Raw genomic sequence first — 24,760 nt, forward strand, 5'->3', positions numbered from 1 at the left:
AACCATGGGTCCAGGGTTTGAAAGTTGTGCCACTTAGTGAGGGAATAATTGAAGGAAGTCTTGGCAGAATTCTTGGGTTTTAATTCTTATTTTGTTGTATATGAAGTAATGTCTAGGTTGATCTTTTAACGTTTTATTTTCCAACAAAAGAAACTTTTAGATCAAATGCTTTAATGCTTATATACGTGTGTGTAGTTTGCCAACAATAGTGATTTTACCTAGAAGCATAGGTAAGGACCTTTTATAGACATTTAAAAATGTGACCTTTTTTCTTATTGAGAATATGTTTTCCCTACATGCCTTTGTTTTAATAACATGTTTTTTTTACAATATCAGCATTTTCACTTCTGTATTGATATAACAGATTTGTGTTATGAATAATGGTATTTGTGTTTTTAAAATAGATCATTTGTATGTCTTTCACTGAGTCTATAAATGAGAACCTCTTGGCTCAGTAAGATAGCCTGTGAATGAGGTTCTGTGTAGGTAGGACTTCTTTATTATTAGCCATTAAATAGAACAATACATATTGATGGAAATCATTGGTGGAGATCATCATTCTAATACCTTTGCCTTTATTTTAGTCCAGTGGGTCTCAAACTGTAATGTGCTGGACCACTAGTATGTATCACCTGGACCCCATATGCAGATTCTATTTAAAAAGGTACAACATGGGGCCACCCAAGCAGATCTGTATTAGAAACAAGTTCCATAGCTCATTGAATTTTGAGAATCACTACCTTAGAAATATTTTTATTGTGTTTTACTTTTAAATAGTTTGACTTGGAAGAAATTGCAGAAATAGTGCAGAGGTTTCCCTCTGCCTTCCTCCAAGCTTTCCCCAATAATAATGTCTGACATAACCATAGTACATTATCAAAACCAGGGAAGTGACTTTGGTACAATACTATTAACTTAAGTACAGACCTTATTTAGATTTCATCAGCTTTTACATGCATTCTTTATTATTTTTAAAAATTTGTCTTGATTTATAATTCTATGAAATTTTATTACATGTATGGATTCGCGTGACATTCCACAATCAGAATACAGAACTGTTGTGCCACCATAAAGGAACTCCCTCACGTTACTTTTTAAAAAAAAAAAAAAAATTATTTATTTATTTTATTTTTGGCTGTGTTGGGTCTTCACTGCTGCACGTGGGCTTTCTCTAGTTGCGGCGAGCGGGGGCTCCTCTTCGTTGTGGTGCATGGGCTTCTCATTGCAGTGGCTTTTCTTGATGCGGAGCACGGGCTCTAGGCACGAGGGCTTCAGTAGTTGTGGCACGTGGGCTCAGTAGTTGTGGCTCGCGGGCTCAGTAGTTGTGGCTCACGGGCTCTGGAGCGCAGGCTCAGTAGTTGTGGTGCATGGGCTTAGTTGCTCCATGGCATGTGGGATCTTCTGGGACCAGGGCTCAAACCCGTGTCCCCTGGATTGGCAGGCAGGTTCTTAACCACTGTGCCACCAGGGAAGCCCCCTTATGTTACTGTTAATAGTTACACCTTGCCTCCAATCCTGGCAGCCAGTGATCTGTTTTCTATGACCATAAGCCTGTCACTTTGGGACTCACATAAATAGAACCACACGGTATGTAACCTTTAGAGACTGGCTTTTTCACTCAGCATAATGCCCTTGAGATTATCCAAGATGCTGAGTGTATCAAGGCTTGCTTTTTTATTGCTGAGTAGTATTCCATTGTATGGATGCATCACAGTTTGTTTATTCATTCTCACGTTGGAGTACATTTGGGCTGTTCCCTGTTTGGGTTTGTTATGAGGAGAGCTGCAATAAACATTGACATACAGGTTTTATGCAAACTAAGTTTTTGTTTCTCTCACGTAAATACCTAGGAATAGATTCCTGGGTCATATGGTATGAGTATGTAGCTTCATATTACGCTGCCAAACCATTTCCCGAAGTGGCTGTGCCATTTTGCACTCACCTTGTTCAAGTCACCTATGAGAGATCTAGTTTCTCCACATTCTTGTCTGTACTTGATATTTTCAGTAGTTTTAATTTAGGTGCATAGTGGTATTTCATCATAGCTTTAATTTGCATTTCCCTAAATGGATAATAATGTTGAGAATCTTTTCATGTGCCTCTTTCTCACATCCTCTTTGGTAAAGTGTTCAAACCTTTGCCCATTTTATGATTGGATTCTTTGTTTTCTTACTATCACGTTTCGAGAGCTCTGTCTATATTCTGGATTATAAGTCTTTTTGTTGGCTATGTGACTTACAAATATTTTCTCCCAGTCTGTGGCTTGTCTTTTTATCTTCATAACTGGGTCTTTCACAGAGCAAAAGATTTTACTTTTTGATGAAGTTTAGTTTCTTGATATTTTAAAAATCTTTTGGATTGTGTCTTTGATGTCATGTCTGAGATTCATTTGCCTAAGCCTTAGGCCCCAGGATTTTCTCCTACATTTTGATCTAAACATTTTATAATTTTATGTTCTACATTTAGATCAACTTTAGGTTAATTTTTGTATAAGGTGCTACTTTAGCTTTTAATATTTCTAAACTGTGAGACACTATTTCCAAGTAGTTTTTCTAGCCAGTGTTTGACAAAACTTGTAGCTAGGAAACTTAACTTGGAAAATCCATTCCAAGGACTTTTCTTTATCAGTATGCAGTGAATGTTATGCCTTTGAATATGGTTTATGCCAACACACACTACTCCTCAACATAGATTTAAAACTTTAACAGAGACTGATGACTAAATGCTGTTTAGTATTTACCAAAGTACATATTTGAGAGTAGATTACTGAGATTGTGACTTAAAAGCAACTTCTGCTGTCATTTTATGGTTGGTTAATCTACCAGTGTGCTTGCTTGGCTGACATATACATTCCCACTGTTTAACATGCATATGTGCATATATTTTAATAGCTATAACATCCACATTTCAGTTCCTTACCTAGCGTGCTTTTGAAAATTGAAAAAACATTCCAACTGAGAACACTTTTTTTTTTTAAGACAGTGTTTTTAGAGCAGTTTTAGGTTCACAGCAAAGCTTAGCAGAAGGTACAGGTTTCCCATAGACCCCTGTCCCCACACATGCACAGCCTCCCCCATTGTCAGTATTCCTCACCAGAGTGGTACAGCTGTCACAACTGAACCTACACTGACACATCATAATCACCTGAAGTCTATAGTTTACATTAGTAATCACTCTTGATGTACATTCTACAGGTTTTGACAAAAACATAATGACATGTATTCATCTTTATAGTATCATGTAGGGTATTTTCATTGCTCTAAAAATGCTCTGTGCTCCACCTGGTCATCTCTCCCCACAACTCCTGGCAACCACTCGTCTTTTTTATTTTCTCCATATTTTTGCCTTTTCCAGAATGTAATATAGTTGGAATTATACAATATGCAGCCTTTTCAGACCGGCTCCTTGCATTTAGTAATATGAAATTAAGGCTCCTCATTTCTTTTTTAGTGGAAAAAATGGAAATAATGGGATGATATTCCATTGTCTGAACGTACCATAGTTTATTTGTCCATTGGCCTACTGAAGGACATCTAGGTTGCAAACTAAGAACATTTTAACTTCCTTTTAGAGAAGAAAATTTCTTTTTTTACATCTACTATTTTGTTGTTTCAGAGAACATAATAAGTAAAGTCAATTGTGGATGATTTTTTCATCTTAAATTTCATAAGTATTTAACCTCTTTTGAAAAAGTGGAAATATAACTTTATAGGGCTTTTTATACTTAATTTTTATATGGCAAAGAAAAAAGAAGCCCAAAAAGTTTGGCATAGTCCTCTCTCCCCATGTTTTTTTAATCATTTTTAAATTTTTAAATTGTAGTGTCAAGCACATTTTTTATTTACCTTTTCAGACTAACTTCCATAAACGGCACTAACTTTTCCATATATCAGTACATTGCCTGCAAGGCAACAAATATGAAGTTCAAAGGAAGCTTTCAGTAGATGATGCTGAGCCCAGTTGCTACTGACATGTATTACCTACTGAGCAGAAGCCTATGCACAGCGTGAATGGGGCATCAAGTGAGCACTGGGTCATGGTTTTGAAGTTTCAGTTTGTTTTGGAGAAAAATTACTTGCTAATCTCTATAAATGTTTAAGAATTTAATAAGATACTAATTTTTTTTAAAAAGGATAACACTTGTTAAGGGATTATCTATGTAAAACACTTGTACAGTTCCTGGAACTAGATAGGCATTCAGTTAAGTTAGTTTTTGTAGGGTCCATTTAGGATATCTTTGAAATTGTTTGGTTGGACTAATTTCATTTTTAAGCTACTGGTATTAGAGGACCTCATGTGGTATTTCTTTAATCTACCCAGATTCTTTCTATAGCACTGAGAACACAGTGGGTGCCCAATAATATGGCTGACTGTCTTGTGACTCATTGTTTACATTGCTTTCAAGCCTGTTTTTCAACTTTGCTTATTTGTTTTGATGAAGTTTTTATCTCCTCCGTTGATACGCCCTTTTCTACTGAAGGCTTTTCTCATCTCTCTTCTTGTTGATGTTTGACTTTCTTAACTGTGCATAAAATAAACTTCCCACATAAGATATTTAGGAAAACCCTGAGACAAGCTGAAATTGCAGCAACATTTATGGGACAGATATGAGAAATTTAATATTTAATTTTTAATGTATAGATACACTTTCCTACTCTATATATTTGTGTGGGGTTTCCTTGAGTGTGTATATGTGAAAATGTATTCACTTATATTTGTACATTTTTCTGTGTATAAATTATAACTCAGTGAAAAATATCAAGAGAAATTTATGTTTTCCTTCCTTCCATAAGGACCTTCCTTCTTAGAGAACAGGAAGCAAAAATATAATGGGGTGGCTCAAGATGGCGGAATAGAAGGACATGCACTCACTCCCTCTTGTGAGAGCACCAGAATCACAGCTAACTGCTGAACAATCATCCACAGGAAGACACTGGAACTCACCAAAAAAGATACCCTATATCCAAAGACAAAGGAGAAGCTGCAATGAGACTGTAGGAGGGGCGCAATCACAGTAAAATCAAATCCCGTAACCTCTGAGTGGGTGACTCACAAACTGGAGAACAATTATACCACAGAAGTTCACCCCCTGGAGTGAAGGTTCTGAGCCCCACATCAGGCTTCCCAACCTGCGGGTCTGGCAATGGGAGGAGGAGTTCCCAGAGAATCACCACTTGAAGGCTAGTGGGATTAGTTTGCAGGACTTTGACAGGACTGAGGGAAACAGAGACTCTATTCTTGGAGGGCACACACAAAGTAGTGTGTGCATCAGGACCCAGGGGAAGGAGCAGTGACCCCATAGGAGACTGAACCAGACCTACCTGTTAGTGTTGGAGGGTCTCCTGCAGAGGTGGGAGCTGGGCACAAGGACACTGGCAGCAGAAGTTCTGGGAAGTATTGCTTGGCGTGAGCCCTCCCAGAGTCTGCCGTTAGCCTCACCAAAGAGCCTGTAGCCTCCAGTGCTGGGTCGCCTCAGGCCAAACAACCAATAGGGAGAGAACTCAGGCCCACCCATCAGCAGACAAGCAGATTAAAGTTTTACTGAGCTCTGGGCACCAGAGCAACACCCAGCTCTACCCACCACCAGTCCGTCCCATCAGGAAACTTGCACAAGCCTCTTAGATAACCTCATCCACCAGAGGACAGACAGCAGAAGCAAGAAGACCTACAATCCTGCAGCCTGTGGAACAAAAACTACATTCACAGAAAAACAGACAAAATGAAAAGGCAGAAGGCTATGTAGCAGATGAAGGAACAAGATAAAACCACAGAAAAACAACTAAATGAAGTGGAGATATGCAACCTTCCAGAAAAATAATTCAGAATAATGATAGTGGAGATGATCCAGGACCTTGGTAAAAGAATGGAGGCAAAGATTGAGAAGATGCAAGAAATGTTTAACAAAGACCTAGAAGAATTAATTGTTCAGAGATGAACAATACAATAACTGAAATGAAAAATACACTAGAAGGAATCAATAGCTGAATAACTGAGGCAGAAGAATGGATAAGTGACCTGGAAGACAGAATGGTGGAGTTCACTGCCATGGAACAGAAAAAAGAATGAAAAGAAATGAAGACAGCCTAAGAGACCTCTGGAACAACATTAAGCACACCAACATTCACATTATAGGGGTCCCAGAAAGAGAAGACAGAGAGAGAAAGGACCTGAGAAAATATTTGAAGAGATTATAGTTGAAAACTTCCCTAACATGGGAAAGGAAATAGCCACCCAAGTCCAGGAAGCACAGAGAGTCCCAGGCAGGGGACTGTAGCCTCCAGTGCTGGGTCGCCTCAGGCCAAACAACCAATAGGGAGAGAACTCAGGCCCACCCATCAGCAGACAAGCAGATTAAAGTTTTACTTTACTTGGGCGCGGGACGCCTGCGCCCAAGGAGAAACATGCCGAGACATGTAGTAATCAAATTGACAAAAATTAAAGACAAAGAAAAATTATTAAAACTAGCAAGGGAAAAACGACAAATAACATACAAGGGAACTCCCATAACATTAACAACTGATTTCTCAGCAGAAATTTTACAAACCAGAAGGGAGTGGCATGATATATTTAAAGTGATGAAAGGGAAGAATCTACAACCAAGATTATTCTACCCAGCAAGGATCTCATTCAGATTTGATGGAGAAATCAAAAGCTTTACAGACAAACAAAAGCTAAGAGAATTCAGCACCACCAAACCAGCTCTACAACAAATGCTAAAGGAAATTCTCTAAGTGGGAAACACAAGAGAAGAAAAGGACCTACAAAAACAAACCCAAAACAATTAAGAAAATGGTAGTAGGAACATATGTATCGATAATTACCTTAAACGTGAATGGATTAAATGCTCCAACCGAAAGACACAGGCTGGTTGAATGTATACAAAAACAAGACTGCTATATATGCTATCTACAAGAGACCCACTTCAGACCTTGGGACACATATAGACTGAAAGTGAGGGGATGGAAAAAGATAGGCCATGAAAATGGAAATCAAAAGAAAGCTGGAGTAGCAATACTCATATCAGATAAAATAGACTTTAAAATAAAGAACGTTACAAGAGACAAAGGACACTATATAATGATCAAGTGATCAATTCAAGAAGAAGAAATAACAATTATAAATATATATGCACCTAATATAGGAGCACCTCAATACATAAGGCAAATGCTAACAGCTCTAAAAGAGGAAATTGACAGTAACACAATAATAGTGGGGGACTTTAACACCTCACACCAATGCACAGATCCTCCAGACAGAAAATTAATAAGGAAGCACAAGCTTTAAATGACACAATAGACCAGATAGATTTAATTGATATTTATAGGACATTCCATCCAAAAACAGCAGATTGCACTTTCTTCTCAAATGCACACGGAACAGTCTCCAGGAGAGATCACATCTTTCTTTTTTTTCTTTTAAAGAGACAGCCTTTATTTAAGGATTTTTACATTGAAGACTTCAAAAAGTGGTAGGTTTTTAGAACTTATTTACCAGTATTTAAAAGGAACTGTTGACAAAGATTTGCCAGAAATAATCTGAACAAGTGGGAAAATACAGTTAATACTACTGAAACCTACTAAAATAACTCCAGGACATATGGTTTATCCAACATAATGATACCTCTCAATGCTGTCACTGATATGAAACTGACTGCCTTTTTTCTAAACACACAGTGGTTTAATTAACAATATTCAGTCACTTCTGTTCTTTCCTGAATATATAAAAATTAAAATACCAATTAAAAAACGAATATATTCTTCTCTGTCAATGTTTCTTACAGGTACAATTTCAATATTTTCATCCAGTAGTGGTGTGGTTTAAGAGATTTTCATTCACACGTCAAACAACAATCCACCCAAAGGGAACTGATAGTCTACAGGCTCCTAGTGCAAATAAAGAGTTCAGGAATGCAGCAACTGGCCTTTCTAAAATACAAAACGGATAAAATTCTTAGAAGATACATGCAATAAGCTCTACTAAGCAGCTGGCCACAGAACTAGAACATCTGATCATTTTCCTGGTGATTTCAATGGGACTACAGATGTTTCCAAACTCAACTTGAACTCTCATCTTAGGCTTTGTATTTTGCTTTTCCAGTTTTGCTAATGACACAAACATGATTCAAATCCCTGAAGTGTTCATTATAGTCAAGGGCATATCCTACAACAAACTTGTCTGGAATTTCAAATCCAGCAAAGTCTGGTCTATATCCAACACTTTGAGGGGTCCTTTTCACCAGCAAGCTTGCAACCTTGACCAGCTTTGGATTATGCTGCTTGACCAAGGAAAGCAAGGTTTGCGTTGTTTTGCCAGTGTCAATTGTATCTTCAACAATCAAGACATTCTTTCCAGTGAAAGTTGAGAGATCATCTTCACCAATTACTTTTATGTCACCTGTTGACTGGTCATTACAGTAGCTCTTCAGTCTGATAAAATCTACAGTTATAGGTATAGATCTATCACTATTTCTGTTTAGTGCTTTGATGTAATCCAGCAGGTCAGCAAAGAATTTATAGCCCCCCTTGAGCACACAGAGGGCCACAATGTGATGGCCTCCCATCTCCTTCATCACATCTTGAGCCAGCCATTTGGTCCTGTCCATAATTAGTCCATGAGGAATAAACACCTTTTCCAAATCCTCAGCATAATGATTAGGTATACAAAATAAATCTAGGTCATAACCTGGTTCATCATCACTAATCACGATGCTGGGGCTGTGGGCCACCATAACGGAGCTGGCTGGTGTGCGGGCTGAGGGAAGACTGGGGAGGAGGAAGCCAACAGCAGGGCCAAGCAGGAGGCGGCACCACGCGGGAAAGCCCAGGATCACATCTTGGGTCACAAATCAAGCCTTGGTATATTTATGAAAATTGAAATCCTATCAGGCATCTTTTCCAACCACAATGCTGTGAGATTAGAAATCAATTACAGGGGAAAAATGGTAAAAAACATAAACACATGGAGGCTAAACAGTAAGTTACTGTATAACCAAGAGATCACTGAAGAAATCAAAGAGGAAATCAAAAAATACCTGGAGACAAATGACAATGAAAACACGATGATCCAAAACCCATGGAATGCAGCAAAAGCAGTTCTAAGAGGGAAGTTTATAGCAATACAAGCCTACCTCAAGAAACACGAAAAATCTCAAACAATCTAACCTTACACCTAAAGGAACTAGAGAAAGAAGAACAAAACCCAACGTTAGTAGAAGGAAAGAAATCATGAAGATCAGAGCAGAAATAAATGAAATAGAAACAAAGAAAACAATAGCAAAGATTAATAAAACTAAAAGCTGGTTCTTTGAGAAGATAAACAAAATTGATAAACCATTAGACAGATTCATCAAGAAAAAGAGAGAGAGGACTCAAATCAATAAAATTAGAAATGAAAGAGGAGAAGTTACAAAGGACACCACAGAAATAGAAAACATTGTAAGAGACTACTACAAGAAACTCTATACCAATAAATTGGACAGTATAGAAGAAATGGACAAATTCTTAGAAAGGTATAACATTCCAAGACTGAACCAGGAAGAAATAGAAAATATGAACAGACCAATCACAAGTAATGAAATTGAAACTGTGATTAAAAATCTTCCAACAAACAAAAGTCCAGGACCAGATGGCTTCACAGGTGAATTCTATCAAACATTTAGAGAAGGGCTAACACCCATCCTTCTCAAACTTTTCCAAAAAATTGCGGAGGAAGGAACACTTCCAAACTCATTCTACGAGGCCACCATCACCCTGATACCAAAACTAGACAAAGATATTGCAAAAAAAGAAAATTACAGATCAATATCAGTGATGAATATAGATGCAAAAATCCTCAACAAAATACTAGCAAGCAGAATCCAAATGTGATACACAATATTAACAAATTGAAGAATAAAACCCATGTGATCATCTCAATAGATGCAGAAAAAGCTTCTGACAAAGTTCAGCACCCATTTATGATAAAAACTCCAGAAAGTGGGCATAGAGGGAACCTACCTCGACATAATAAAGGCCATATATGACAAACCCACAGCCAACATCGTTCTCAAAGGTGAAAAACTGAAAGCATTTAAGATCAGGAAGAGGACAAGGATGTCCACTCTCACCACTGTTATTTAACATAGTTTTGGAAGTCCTAGCCACGGCAATCAGAGAAGAAAAAGGAATCCAAATTAGAAAAGAAGAAGTAAAACTGTTACTGTTTGCAGGTGACATGATATTTTACATAGATAATCCTAAAGATGCCACCAGAAAACTATTAGAGCTAATCAATGAGTTTGGTAAAGTTGCAGGATACAAAATTAATGCACTGAAATCTCTTGCATTCCTATACACTAACAGCAAAAGATCAGAAAGAAATTAAGAAAACAATCCCATTCACCGTTGCAACAAAAAGAATAAAATACCTAGGAATAAACCTACCTAAGGAGGTAAAAGACCGGTACTCAGAAAACTATAAGACACTGATGAAAGAAATCAAAGATGACACAAACAGATGGAGAGATATACCATGTTCTTGGATTGGAAGAATCAATATTGTGAAAATGACTATACTATCCAAAGCAATCTACAGATTCAATGCAATCCCTATCAAATTACCAGTAGCATTTTTTACAGAACTAGAACAAAAAATCTTAAAATTTGTATGGAGACCCAAGAGACCCTGAGTAGCCAAAGCAGTCTTGAGGGAAAAAAACGGAGCTAGAGGAATCAGACTCCCTGACTTCAGACTCTACTACAAAGCTCCAGTAATCAAGACAATATGGTACTGGCACAAAAATAGAAATATAGTTCCATGGAACAGGATAGAAAGTCCAGAGACAAACCCATGCACCTATAGTCAAATAATCTATGACAAAGGAAGCAAGGATATACAATGGAGAAAAGACAGCCTCTTCAATAAGTGGTGCTGGGAAAACTGGACAGCTACATGTAAAAGAATGAAATTAGAACACTCCCTAACACCATACACAAAAATAAGCTCAAAATGGATTAGAGACCTAAGTGTGAGTCTGGACACTATAAAACTCTTAGAGGAAAACATACGAAGAACACTCTTTGACATAAATCACAACAAGATCTTTTTTGACCCACTTCCTAGAGTAATGGAAATAAAAACAAAAATAAACAAACAGGACCTAATGAAACTTGAAAGCTTTTGCACAGCAAAGGAAATTATAAACAAGACAAAAAGACAACCCTCAGAATGGGAGAAGGTATTTGCAAACGAATCAACGGACAAAGGATTAATCTCCAAAATATATTAACATCTCATGCAGCTCAATATTAAAAAAAAAAACAACTCAATCAAAAAATGGGCAGAAGATCTAAACAGACATTTCTCCAAAGAAGACATACAGATGACCAAGAAGCACATGAAAAGATGCTCAGCATCACTAATTATTAGAGAAATGCAGATCAAAACTACAATGAGGTATCAACTCACACTGGTTAGAATGGGCATTATCAGAAAATCTACAAACAACAAATGCTGGAGAGGGTGTGGAGAAAAGTAAACCCTCTTGCACTGTTGGTGGGAATGTAAATTGGTACAGCCACTATGGAGAACAGTACGGAGATTCCTTAAAAAACTAAAAATATGACCCAGTAATCCCACTACTGGGCATATACCCAGAGAAGGCCATAATTCAAAAAGACACATGCACCCCAATGTTCATTGCAGCACTATTTACAATAGCCAGGTCATGGAAGCAACGTAAATGCCCATCAAAAGATGAATGAATAAAAAAGAAATGGTACATATATTTAATGGAATATTACTCAGCCATAAAAAGGAACACAATTGGGTCATTTGTAGAAATGTTGATGGACCTAGAGACTGCCATACAGAGTGAAATAAGTCAGAAAGAGAAAAACAGATATCGTATATTAACACATATATGTGGAATCTAGAAAAATGATACAGTTGAACTGGTTTGCAAGGCAGAAATAGAGACAGATGTAGAGAACAAACGTATGGACAACAAGGGGGGAAGCGGGGGGCAGGGTGGGATGAATTGGGAGATTTGGGTTGACATATACACACTAATATGTATAAAATAGATTAATAAGAACCTGCTTATAAAGAGAGAAATAAAATTTTAAAAAAGCAATGCGATGTTTGTAAAAATGCTAACCATATAAAGCTAAGTTGGGATGTAAAAAATATATATATAATGGGAATTTAAATTTGGAAAAGTTATTATTATACTTTGGGACTACTTTTAAGATTGTTACATTGAGCGATTCTGAGAACTTCCTGAATTTACACGAACTTGATTGACCTAAGTAACAACCTTCTGGCAGTGTTTCAGACATTACAAAGTTCTTAGGAAAGTAAATCATCAACTCTCATTGAATACCTACTATCTGTCAGGCGTTGTACTAGACTAGTGGTTCTCAAACTTGGCTGCACTTTAGAATTGCTTGGGGAGATTTTAAAATTCCCATAGCCAGTAAATCAGAATTTCCGGGTGTGGGGCCTGAACCTCAGCATTTTATGAAAGTCCTCAGGTGAGTCCATTGTGTAGCCAAATTTGAGCACCACTGGGTGAAGTGTGGGCTGAGATGGGTGGGGCTAGGCGTTGGCCCCCCCCCGCTTTTCAGTGGTCGGAGAACCACTATACAAGGAGGACACATTTGATCTGCTGTCTGGATGAGCTGAAGGAGCAGGCAGTTTGAAATTCTGTGGTGAAAACGTTTGGGGCAGAGGGAGCAGCTCTGCAAGTCCCTCAGATGTGAAGGAAGGGAAAGAAGGCCAGTGTGAATTACATAGGGAGTTGCAACTGAGTAAATAGAAGGGAGGTTGGCAGGGGCTGGCTCAGTGATTTCTTAGATGTTAGCATGCATCAGAAGCTCTTGGAGAGTTTTGTCGAAGGTGCATTGCAGGCCTTTACCCTCTGTGTTTCTGATTATTTAGGTCCGGGGTAGGGCCTGAGAATTTGCATTTCTAACAAGGTCCCAGGTGGTGCTCTGAAATCACACTTTGAGAACCACCAGGCTGGCTCATCTAGGGCTTTGCAAACCAAGAACAGGAATTTGGTTTTATTCTCGATGTATTGGGAGACCAGTGAAGGGTCAGAGATGTGATGTGGTCTGATTTACATATTTAAAAGATCACTCTTGGGCTTCTCTGGTGGCTCAGTGGATAAGAATCTGCCTGCTAGTGCAGGAGACAGGGGTTCAAGCCCTGCTCCAGGAAGATCCCACGTGCCGCGGAGCAACTAAGCCCGTGCACTACAACTTCTGAGCCTGCGCTCTAGAGCCCGTGAACCACAACTGCTGAGCCCACGCACCACAACTACTAGAGCCTGCGTGCCTAGAGCCCGTGCTCTGCAACAAGAGAAGCCACTGCAATGAGAAGCCCGTGCACCACAATGAAGAGTAGCCCCCGGTTGTGACAACTAGAGAAAGCCCGCGCACAGCACTGAAGACCCAGTGCAGCCAAAAATAAATAAGTAAAAATAAATATATTAAAAAAAAAAAGATCACTCTTGACTACTGCAGAGAATAATACATTTTAAGGGACAAGAGCCGAAAGTGGGGAAACAAGTCAGGAGGCTGTTGGAGCAGTCCAATCAAGAGCTGATAGCTTAATTGCCAGGGTGGTAGCAGAGGAACTGGTGAAAAGTATACAGGTTCAGGATGTGTTTTAGAGCTAAAAGCTCACAAGACTTGAAAATGAATTGGAAATAGGAGATAGGCATAGAGAGGAATTAAAATATGCCTAGAATTTTTGCTTGAGTTAACAAGGTGGTTAGTGTGGAGCCATTCCCAGGGATGGGGGGGACTGGGGGGACGCTTGGATGAGAATTGGGGGTAGAGAGGAGACTCAAGAGTTTTGATTCTGAGATACCTATGGGACATTCAAATGGCAAAGACCATGAGATTATTGGGCATATAAGTCAGAACTCAATAAACAGGTCAGGGTTGGAGATGTGAATTTGAGAGTTATCAACTTGCGGATGGTATTTAAAGCCATGGAATTTCATGAAATTACTTGGGGCTGAGGGTTGTAGAAGAGAAGAGAAGGGGGCAGACAAGGAGCCTTGGGGTGGCCTCGACACTTAGAAATCAGACAAAGAGATAAGGGCATTGAGACTGAGGAGTGGCAGTAAAGAAGGAGGAAAACAGTAGGTTGTATTGTCACACAAAGCCAAGGGAAGAGAATCCCAAGCAGAGGGCTTGAGCAGCTGTGAAGTGTGTCCATATTGGAATTTAGGCACTTACTCAATGTGAGATGAGATGTATAATTATCTATTAGATTTGAACACACATAGATGATTGGTGACCTTGACAAGAGAAATGTCTGTTAAGAGTCATATAATGCCTTGGGACTCCCCTTGTTGCCTTTTGTCACTGCTTATCTTTTTTTTTTTTTTTTTTTTTTTTTTTTTTGCGGTACGCGGGCCTCTCACTGCTGTGGCCTCTCCCGTTGCAGAGCACAGGCTCCGGATGCACAGGCTCAGCGGCCATGGCTCACGGGCCCAGCCGCTCCGCGGCATGTGGGATCCTCCCAGACCGGGGCACAAACCCGCGTCCCCTGCATCGGCAGGCGGACTCTCAACCACTGCGCCACCAGGGAAGCCCCCACTGCTTATCTTTTAAAGCCACTTAGATATATTTACTTTTATTAGATATAAGGCTCATCAAGAAAAGGGACCTTTTGTTCTTAATTGCATTCCCTCAAGCACATAGCACAATGTTATGCCCACCATTGGGACAGATTTTTGTTTAATATAATCTTCTCTTGTTTCATTAAACCCAGAGAGACACACTAAGAAATTGTTTTGAAGAACTGACCTCCACTTTATACTTGAAATGCGTAAGGTAGGAACCATCAAAACATTGCCAGATACTGTACTTCGAAGGACTGTCTTGTCAACACTTACCATAATGCATCTAATGTTTGATAGCCCTCTGTACTGAGACAGGGTGGCTGTTAAATTTCTTTTTGGTCATTAGAATGTGATACTTTAAAAACCTATTGTTTTAAAACTTATAATTCCATTCTTTTATTTTGTCTTTAATATCAAAGCTGTATTTTTGTATAGTATTTCTCTGAATCTATGAGGATACTATATAAATAAAGCAAACAGATGAGAGCCCATTGGACTTGTAGCTTATTAAGGATGCAAGTATTGATATATGTCATATACAATTGAAAGATTTCTTTCTTTCAAACAAAGTAGAGGTATTTGAGTAGATTTCTGTTGTTTTGCTGAGCGTCTCTTTTATTCCTTTTCATTTATTTTAAGGATATTAACATTGACAGGGATGGAGTGATGTTTACAGTGGACACATGATTTTGAAGTGCTTTGCAGATCAAGTGATAAAAAAATCAGTCAGTAGTGGTAGCAGGATACCAGTCAAACGGTAATTTGAATTCTCTGTTAAAATTAAGTTTGGCTATTTTCAAGATCAGTTATTGCATAACGTGGAATCGTACCTTAATTTTCATTATGAACGTTGAATATAATATTGAGATATTTTCATGAATAAAACGATGCTTTAACCTAAACGATAATTTACTGTGGCTTGTTATTTTTAGGGCTTGATTAGTGAATTTTTGTGTTGACACAGAAAAGGTTTCTATCTCAAATATCTTTTCAGTATAACCTTCTCTCCACCACCCTTGTGTAAAATTTGTTGCTGTAACTGTTGAAGGTAGTGGCCTCTGAGGAGCTTATGTGGAAATCCTTTGAGCAGGAAACTGGCCCAAACATCATTCCCATTTAAAAGGGTGGGGGGACTTCAATGGCAGTTAGTGCATTTTTAATATATTAATGAAAACTAGCATTCGTCTAAGCCGTAAACTACAGTTGTTATTGCATGTTGATGTATTACTCTGCTTTACCAAAATTTCCTATGCTTAGATTATGTTAAAAGCTTTGATTATTTTCACTGTACTTTTGGCTTTGGGGGACATTTAATTTAATTTTGTTATCGTTTCCAAGCATCTCAACTAAGAAATGTAAAACATTGGGAGAGATGTGAGTAGGTAAAAGGTATTTTAAGACTTTTGCTGGTGAGTAAGAGATCAAGTAAGTTACCAAGTCTTAAATCTACTTAGGATTCAGGCCAAATCCAGGCCTCTGCCTGGTGTTCTTTTCACTAGACTATACCATGTAGTGAACAAACTTTAACTGCATAGACACATTCCTGAATTTAATGTAAATGGATCGCAGTCGGGAACCAACATATAAATGATCCTACAGGCTCTTCCTCCTGAATACTACTATTCTTTCAAGAACTGAGTCCCTTTTTTCTTTGAAGTTACCTTAATACCTGCCTTCACGTCCTCACAGAGCTCATTTTAGCTTGCTCTGAGTCTTCAAGGTTACCCATCTGTTTTATGACACTTCGTTTTTTTGCTTTGTATATGTTGTTTGATTACTTACATATTGCATCTTCCCTGTTGGATTTCTAATTCATTGTGGAAGGATCTTGGTTTGATTCCCAATATGCTTTCCAATTTTCAGGACCAAAGGTGACAAATGCTTTATTATAATAATAGAGAACACTAAGATGTTCTTAATAGAAGTTCCATGTAAGTAATATTTCAACAAGTGCTTTGTTCTGCTTTCCTTTTTTTAAGTTGGTTTACCTTTAGTAATTTAAGATGGGTTTTTGGGACTTCCCTGGTGGCACAGTGGTTAAGAACCCGCTTGCCAATGCAGGGGACACGGGTTTGAGCCCTGGTCCGGGAAGATCCCACATGCCGCGGAGCAACTAAGCCCGTGCGCCACAACTACTGAGCCTGAGCTCTAGAGCCCACGAACCACAACTATTGAGCCTGTGTGCCACAACTACTCTAGGCCCGTGTGCCTAGAGCCTGTGCTCCGCAACAAGGGAAGCCACCACAGTGAGAAGCCTGTGCACCGCAACGCAGAGTAGCCCCCGCTCGCCACAACTAGAGAAAGCCCACGCACAGCAACGAAGACCCAAATGCAGCCATAAATAAATAAATAAACTTATAAGATGGATTTTCATTATAAGACTCAAAGTACCTTAGGAAATAAGACAGTCATACATATAAGAACATTAAAACTGTTAGAGTTCATTGCAGTGTGCAATAGACAGGAATTGTGATTCAATATGAACCTCGAAGGATAGATAATACAGGTAAAGGCAGAGAGAGTGGGGAGGGCATTCAAACGGTGACTTGGGGGAGCAAAACTTGGAGATGGGAAGGTGCCTTCAATGATGAAAGCAGGGGATGAGGAGGTGATGGTAGCAGCAGGAGGTGCCTATCAGACCTTCTATGGTACCACTTCTCTTGAAAGCCAAGTCCATTTTGTGGGCAAGGTTGTTCTTGATGCTTTACCTACCTGCGCGTGGTGGCTGGGCTTGTCTTCTGACCTTCCTCGTGAAACTCTTTTAAAGCCCTAAGGTTCCCAGTTATTCCTTGCTAATAAGTCCAGTGCATAGTTTTCAACACTCATCTTCTTAAAAATAAAACATAATCAGTTTCTAAAACCTAACACAGCTAATTCTGAGTACCTTGGTGGTAAGACCTTTTTTCCTTCCCAATTACGTGCTTAGGTACCTCATCTTTGTGGGAAGTATTCACTGAATGCATTCATTCAGTAAATATGAGTGCCTGCCATGTGGCCGACATTATTCTAGAGATTTTATACATTAGCAAATATGTGTGACACCAGGCAGTGGAGACAAGAACCTATACTCATGGGATTAACTACTCTAATGGAAGGAGACAGGATAAAAAAGTATGTTAGTTGCCCTGACAAGCCCTCAGACAAAAGTAAGGCAGAGAAATAGAGGTGTTAATCTTAAGGTCAGGAACAGACTCTGCAGGGGAACCTGAGTAGGAATTGTCCTAAGTGTGTTCAAGGAAAAGGCAAGAGTCATAGGATGGGAGTGCAGTGAGCCTAGGGCGAAAGTGGGACAGGGGAGCTTGGAGAGGCTAGAAGTAAGGGACGACAGATTGTCAAACTCCAGATCTTATTTTCGCTGAGGTCGGAAGCCGTCGGAGGGTGGGAAAGGAAGTTCTGTGGTCAAACTTAACATTTTAAGAGGATCACTCCAGCTGCTATGTTGAGAATAAAGTGTAAAGTGACAAGGTTGGGAGCAGGAAGACCACTTAGCAGCTTGAACAGAGGTGTTTGGTAATCAAGGTTGTTGATGGATTCTGGGTCTATTTATAATATAGAGCTGGCAGAATTTGTCAAGGGATTGGATTGTATGTGTGTGAGAGAGATTTTTGGCCCAAGCAACCGAAAGAATTGAGATTTACTAGGGCTTCCCTGGTGGCGCAGTGGTTGAGAGTCAGCCTGCCGATGCAGGGGACACGGGTTCGTGCCCCGGTCCGGGAAGATCCCACATGCCACAGAGCGGCTGGACCCGTGAGCCATGGCTGCTGAGCCTGCGCGTCCGGAGCCTGTGCTCTGCAATGGGAGAGGCCACAACAGTGAGAGGCCCACGTACTGCCAAAAAAAAAAGAATTGAGATTTACTGAGATGGGAAGACTTGGAGAGGAAAACGTTTGGTTTGGAGGAGATGGGAAGAGGAACTGGAAGTTTAGCTGGAGATTCCAGTTAGTCATCTGAGTCCAGATGTCAAGTAGGCATTGAATTTATAAATCTGGAGTCTAAGGGAGAGGAGATCCAAGCTGACTATTTGGCATTTAAGATTTTCTTCATATACATTTTGCAAAATTCTTGTTGTATTTATTGTAATAATTTTTTAAAATTAATTTTGGTTGCTACTGTAAAAGAAGTGTTTTCTTTCATTATACTTTGACTAGGTTTTGCTTATGTTTACGTAGGCTATTGATGCTGGCATGTATCATTTTGTGCCAAGCCACCTTGCTGAATTCTCTTAATTTATAAAAGCTTTTTCATAGATTCACTGGATTTCTCTTCTCCTTTGACTTTTCTGTGGAATTTTACCAAACTCTTCAATTCTGAGAGGTACTACTTTCTTTCATGGCTTGATTTGCTTTCCTTTGCCTAAAATATCAATTATTTCTTGTCTTTTCCTGTGAGTTTCTATTCATTCCCCCAAACCCAACTCATGTTTCCCATCTTGTCAAACATTTCTGGATTCCTAGGAAAGTTTCTCTTCCTATGAGCTGCAGCTGTACCATCTGCATACCTGTATCAGAACAATCATCAAAGTTTATTCTAATTTTGTATATATCTTTCAGTCCTTTTGGGGAAGGAGAACTGGGTCTTACTGTCTTTACATCCCCAGTGTTTAGCTGAATCTGCTACATGGTTGTCTGTTACAGGATAAATGTTTGTTGAATAGATGAGTAGTCAATTTGGGCAGATTAAAAACATTTGGAAATTGGATAACGTTTTTCTTCATATAGATTTTATAAACTTGTTATATTTATTGAAACACTTCTAAAAATTCATTTTTGTCACTATTGTAAAAGAAATCTTTTCTAAAGTGTAATATAACTTTGCAGTTATACTCCTAAAAACTAAGGCCTATTATTTTAGAAAATTAATGTAGGAACCTTGTTTCTGTTTTTTCATGATGCTGAGTGCACAAACGTGCTTGGATTTGTAAGACCTTAAATTTTGAAAATACTTAATGGCTGGATGTTACGTATTTACTTACAAAGAAGGCCTTTTATTTTGCATGGTTTTTATTTTTGCCTAGGAATCATCAAAGCATTGAATTGGCTATGTGTAGAATGTCTACTACTGTTTCTGTTATAAATCAGTTAAGGGGTTGTCCTAGTAAGTGGCACTGAGACATATTTATTAGAATAATTATTTGTAACATTTTTTATTAAAATAGAAATATACTTTATCAAATAACCAATCACAGTTCACTGTTCATTGCTAAGCACAGTGGGAAATACAGCATGCTTCTTTCTTACAGGGAGTAATAAACGTAGGCAGAGAGATGAAACTGGTACCCAGGGGAAAAAAATGGGAAAAATGTTACATTTGTGGAATCTGTTGTATGTGTCTTATAGGGAGACACTTGATATAGGGGGTGACAGGAGGGTGTTTTCAGCTAGATTTTGAAGCATAGGTAGAGTTTAATCTGGATAGAGAGGCAGAATACACTAGATTGGAAAAAATAGAATGAGAGGCACAAAGGTAAGAGCTATTAGGAGGTGTGGAAATGAGATACTGATTTCCATCCTAGGACAGTAGGAATTTTTATAATTTGTTCCACCAAAGAAAATGCAGTACTTCTGCTTCACTGTAGTGAACACACATTAATTGAATTTAATGAAGGCTGATATCAGATCTCTTTTTTTTTTTTTTTTTTTGCGGTATGTGGGCCTCTCACTGTTGTGGCCTCTCCCGTTGTGGAGCACAGGCTCCGGATGCGCAGGCTCAGCAGCCATGGCTCACGGGCCCAGCCGCTCCGCGGCACGTGGGATCTTTCCGGACCGGGGCATGAACCCGTGTCCCCTGCATCGGCAGGCGGACTCGCAACCACTGCGCCACCAGGGAAGCCCTCAGATCTCTTTTGTTACCATGTTTCTTTGTATTGCCAAGTAATTCAAGCATATTGTTGAAAACAAACAAATATGCTGATTTTTAAAAGGCAGAAGAAAAGTTTACTTAATTCCATTATCCCTAGTAAGCTAACAGTTAACATTTTAGTGCATTTTTTCCCCTAGGTGTGAAAAACATACATACACACATTTTGTGTTTTTATTAAATGAGATCCTATTAGCAAATTATTTTTAAAATACGTATATTTTATTCTCTGTTTTGTTTTTGTTTTAGGAGAAAACCAAAAGCCAAGGCACCGCTTCCTCCAGCTGAAACCAAATACCTTGATGCCTCTTCAGTTGATGATTCTGTAGAATCTTCTGCTTTTATCATGGAACAGAAAGAAAACATGATAGATAAAGATATTGAACTCTTGGTCGTTCTACCTGGGGATATTATCAAATCTACTACTGTTCATGGCAGGTACGATGGAGTGAAGGAAATACCAGGACTTCCCTTTCTTCTTCTGTAATTGAAACCCTCTGTTGTAGACTTCTTGATTTTTTTCTTTGGCAGATACTTTATTCATCACTCAGTTTACTTATCTATTAAAAAAGTAAATGCTAAGAGGTATTAAAATTTTTATAACAATGCTTTAAATATCAAATCTGTGAATTCCACAACCCCAGTGAAGTGACTCTTGGAATTTGGAACTATTTTACATTTTGTTAGTCATTAAAAAAAATTTTTTTTTAATAGCCTTTTCCAGAGGAACAGTCATCAGTTTTATTGATCTTCTAATTCAAACTTACAAAGTAAGCCAGGGACCCATAAGAAAACTCTTTCCCTTCCCTTCCAAATTATTCTTTCTCTTTTAAGCCGCTTCTCCAAATTTGACTTTGCAGAAGTTATTAACTACTCTTAAAAGGTAATACTCTTTTATTTATCAAAACAGATAAATCTGTAAAACTAGCAGGATTTTTCACATCATTGAATGATTTAATAAAGTTATTTAAAATGTGGATAAATTTAATAGAAACATAGAATTAAACTTGAATCCAGCGAGAAGGGAATATGTGATTTAGGAGACTGATTCCCCCCGCCCCCGCCGGTACGCGGGCCTCTCACTCTTGTGGCCTCTCCCGTTGCGGAGCACAGGCTCCGGACGCGCAGGCTCAGCAGCCATGGCTCACAGGCCCAGCCGCTCCGCGGCATGTGGGATCTTCCCGGACTGGGGCATGAACCCGTGTCCCTTGCATTGGCAGGTGGACTCTCAACCACTGCGCCACCAGGGGAGCCCAGGAGACTGATATTTTTAATACCTGAATAAAAATTGGAAAAATGGAATAAAGCCAAGCGTAATTTTCCATTTCATTTTGAAGTGGAAAGTTACATAAGTTGTATACTGGGTCTTGTTCCACCTTTCACCTTCAACTACCCGTTTGTTATCCAGAGTCCTGATTTAGAAATTTAAGCTATTTTGACCTTAGTATTGCATGTGTATGTATGTATGTGTGTGTAGAACGAAAGAATAAGCAGGCAACATATTGAGTACTGCATTTTTGCAATGTGGTTTTACCTAGGTGAAATTTATTCAAGATAACCTTAATCTTGAGATTTATTCTTAAGATTATGTACAACTTTATGAATTATTGAAAGTTCATGAAAATAAAAAAGTTCAGCATTAGCAAACAATACATAGTATTGTGTATTAAATTCTCATTAAATTTAAGTCAGTTGCACTTTGCCATTTATTTGGTATTGGAAGTAGTTTTGGAGATGACCCATTGAACCATATTTAGGAGGTTGAGAACCCTGTGACTGACCTTGGTGGGCGTCCACCTTAGATGCAGGTGGGTTTTGCCTCTTCTGAGGGAGGAAAGCATCTTGTAAGTTAGACACAGTGGCCATCGCGTCATCTTCAATCCTTGAAATCACACCATTACCCTGGTTTTAAAATAATAATGGTAATGGATGTGGCTGGGGTAATAAAGGCAATTCCTCTTATGTTCCCTGAATTCAAGGTAATTTTTTTAAAAGTCAGTATTTTTTCCTTGTTCTTCACTGATGTTGACAGGTAACAATGGTTTCATTATCAGTACTCCTCAAAATTTCATCTTGAATATACCAGTCATCTGTTTATATTGCCATCTTCTCTACTATCAGCCTTCTGGGTTCTTTTGTTTGTTTGTTTGTTTTTAAACCTCAGGGACTTCAGTATTAGAATCATGGGTTTCCCCTCTATCCTGTCACCCATCATAATTACTTTAAACTTTTCCACATGCTACCCTGAGCTAACTTTTCTTCTGTTTCCTTGACTCTGGGAAAATACATCCATAGTGTACATCCCCTGTCCACCTGGACCGTGGTATCTTACCACTTTGAAGCTGATCCAATACTGAGATCTTAGGTTCCCTCTTTGACACAACTTTTTTGAGTCTAGCTTACCCACTTTCTCTTTCTTAATTGGATTTGTTCTTCATCCTCCTTATGAAGTCTAATTGATGATTTCTCTTCCTGTTGCTGCATTTTTCTTCATATTTGACTTGGATTCTGCATCAGTCATTTCTACCACATTGGTACTTACAAGGATCCTAGATTTTCCCCATCCTTTTGACCTTCTAGCATGTTTGCCTTCCAGGTTCCTAAACTGGAGTAATTTTCCATCAGTCAGCTTTTTGTTTCTGGGCCACCAACTGTTGTTGAATTGCTTCAGTTTTCTTATCTATAAAAAATGTTTTATAACTGAATTGTTGTTGGGATTAAATGAAATACTTATCAGTGCCTGGCACATAGTGACTTCCACCATTCTCTTTTGAGAACTGTTTTCCTTAACCCTGGGCACTCTCCATTCATTCCCCACCCTCAGGTTAATCTGACTAAAACATCCCTCTGTTTGTGGCACTCGCTTTGATAAAAGACTGCAGGGATGGCAATTCAACAAAGTAAGGAAGTCCAAGCTAACAAGCCTGGACACTGGGCCACCTTCTTCTCTTCTCCTCTGGAGTTAAGCAGTCTTTCCTTCCCTACTCCCCTTTAAATAGCTTAAGCTTCAGCCGCATGACTCTTTGATACTACAGATACTCTACTTTTTCCACCACCACACTTTTTTTGGAAAGCTATTCCATCTTGAGTACCTTACCAGCCACATTTTATCCAGTTAATGTAGCTCAAGTGACACTTTTGATTTAAAGGCTCCCTGATCTCCCCAGAATGAACTATTACCTCTGACTTCCAAACTCTTCTGATACTTTATACCATTGATAGGACAATCATACATTGTCCTATGCTATAATTTATATGTGTATCTTATCTTCTTAAATAAACCATAAGATCCATGCAGGTATCATGACTTTTCTTCTTGGTGCTTAGCACAGTTTCTTTTTTCTTTCTTTCTTTTTCTTTTTTTTACAGTTTCTTGCAGTGTAGTATTTACCATTTAGTAAATTCAGCATATTGTCTCCCTAAATCTTATACGTTGATGGAGGTAGCAACTTAAATGGTGTGTCTTGAAGAGGCAATTGGATGGGTCCCAGTAGCTTTCCCAGAATCTCTTAAATATATTTCCTCAGGTAGAGAGTAAGGCAAGAATGCCCCAAATTCTGATTGCTTTTTAAATTTTGTTTGAAAAATTTAAACAAAACTTTAAATTTTGGGGCTGAAAAACTTTTCTGAGAGTAGAATTTGTTTTATATCAGTGTTTTTACTAGGGGGTTTGATTTTGAGACTTTGTTCCTAATAGTTTTATCACTCAGGAATGACTCAAGTTGTAGACACAATGACTAATTTTTTTTTAATATTAAATGTTTATAATTACAAGTGGTTGTGTGATTTGGAATATTTTAGGAGTGTGATTCTGGATATCTCAGGAGTGATTCCAGATATTTTAGAAGGCGGTTCAGGATTTCTTAAGAGTGTGATTTGGGGTATCTTGAAGGTTGCAGCAACTGCTGCCCCATTATTTAAAAAAACAAAACCAAAAACCAACGTTTAACAATAACAACAAAAACAAAAATGTACAAATAGAAACATTTATTCTATTTCTGAAAAATGTTAGCTACCTATGTGAAGACCCATGATATAGATAACTTAAATTTCTTCTGGGCTTTGTTACCATAAATGGAATAGGAACATTTTCAACAAAATGATACAGGAATTTAGTGGGGGACTACAGAAGAATCATTTTAAATAAGTTTAAGGGCATAAGGTTTTCTTAGCTAAATCAGAGTTCCATATGTTACTGTGAAGGATCTCTAATTTAATTTTTTGAGACCATCTCTTCTTAATTTGTCCAAATAGTCTTTGTATCTTATATTTATTTTGATAGTATTA

At 38.5% G+C, this 24,760-nt stretch overlaps 1 protein-coding gene and 1 pseudogene across 7 annotated transcripts in view; one reads left to right on the forward strand and one right to left on the reverse strand.

The window, feature by feature from the left end:
• COBLL1 (cordon-bleu WH2 repeat protein like 1) overlaps window positions 1–24,760 on the forward strand; it is a 159,770-nt gene that overhangs the window by 76,367 nt on the left and 58,643 nt on the right. For 6 of the 7 annotated variants that reach the window (XM_024735915.1, XM_024735913.1, XM_024735914.1 and 3 more), the window contains one exon: window positions 20,723–20,911. In XM_024735915.1, the coding sequence (XP_024591683.1) occupies window positions 20,723–20,911 (189 nt within the window). Of the gene's footprint in view, window positions 1–20,722; window positions 20,912–24,760 lie in introns of those variants that run through there. The other variant, XM_024735919.1, reaches the window with a different exon arrangement.
• LOC112393592 (hypoxanthine-guanine phosphoribosyltransferase pseudogene) lies at window positions 8,072–8,739 on the reverse strand (annotated as a pseudogene).

Source organism: Neophocaena asiaeorientalis, unplaced genomic scaffold (genome assembly GCF_003031525.2).
Source record: "Neophocaena asiaeorientalis asiaeorientalis breed wild unplaced genomic scaffold, Neophocaena_asiaeorientalis_V1.1 scaffold72, whole genome shotgun sequence".
NCBI lineage: Eukaryota > Metazoa > Chordata > Mammalia > Artiodactyla > Phocoenidae > Neophocaena > Neophocaena asiaeorientalis.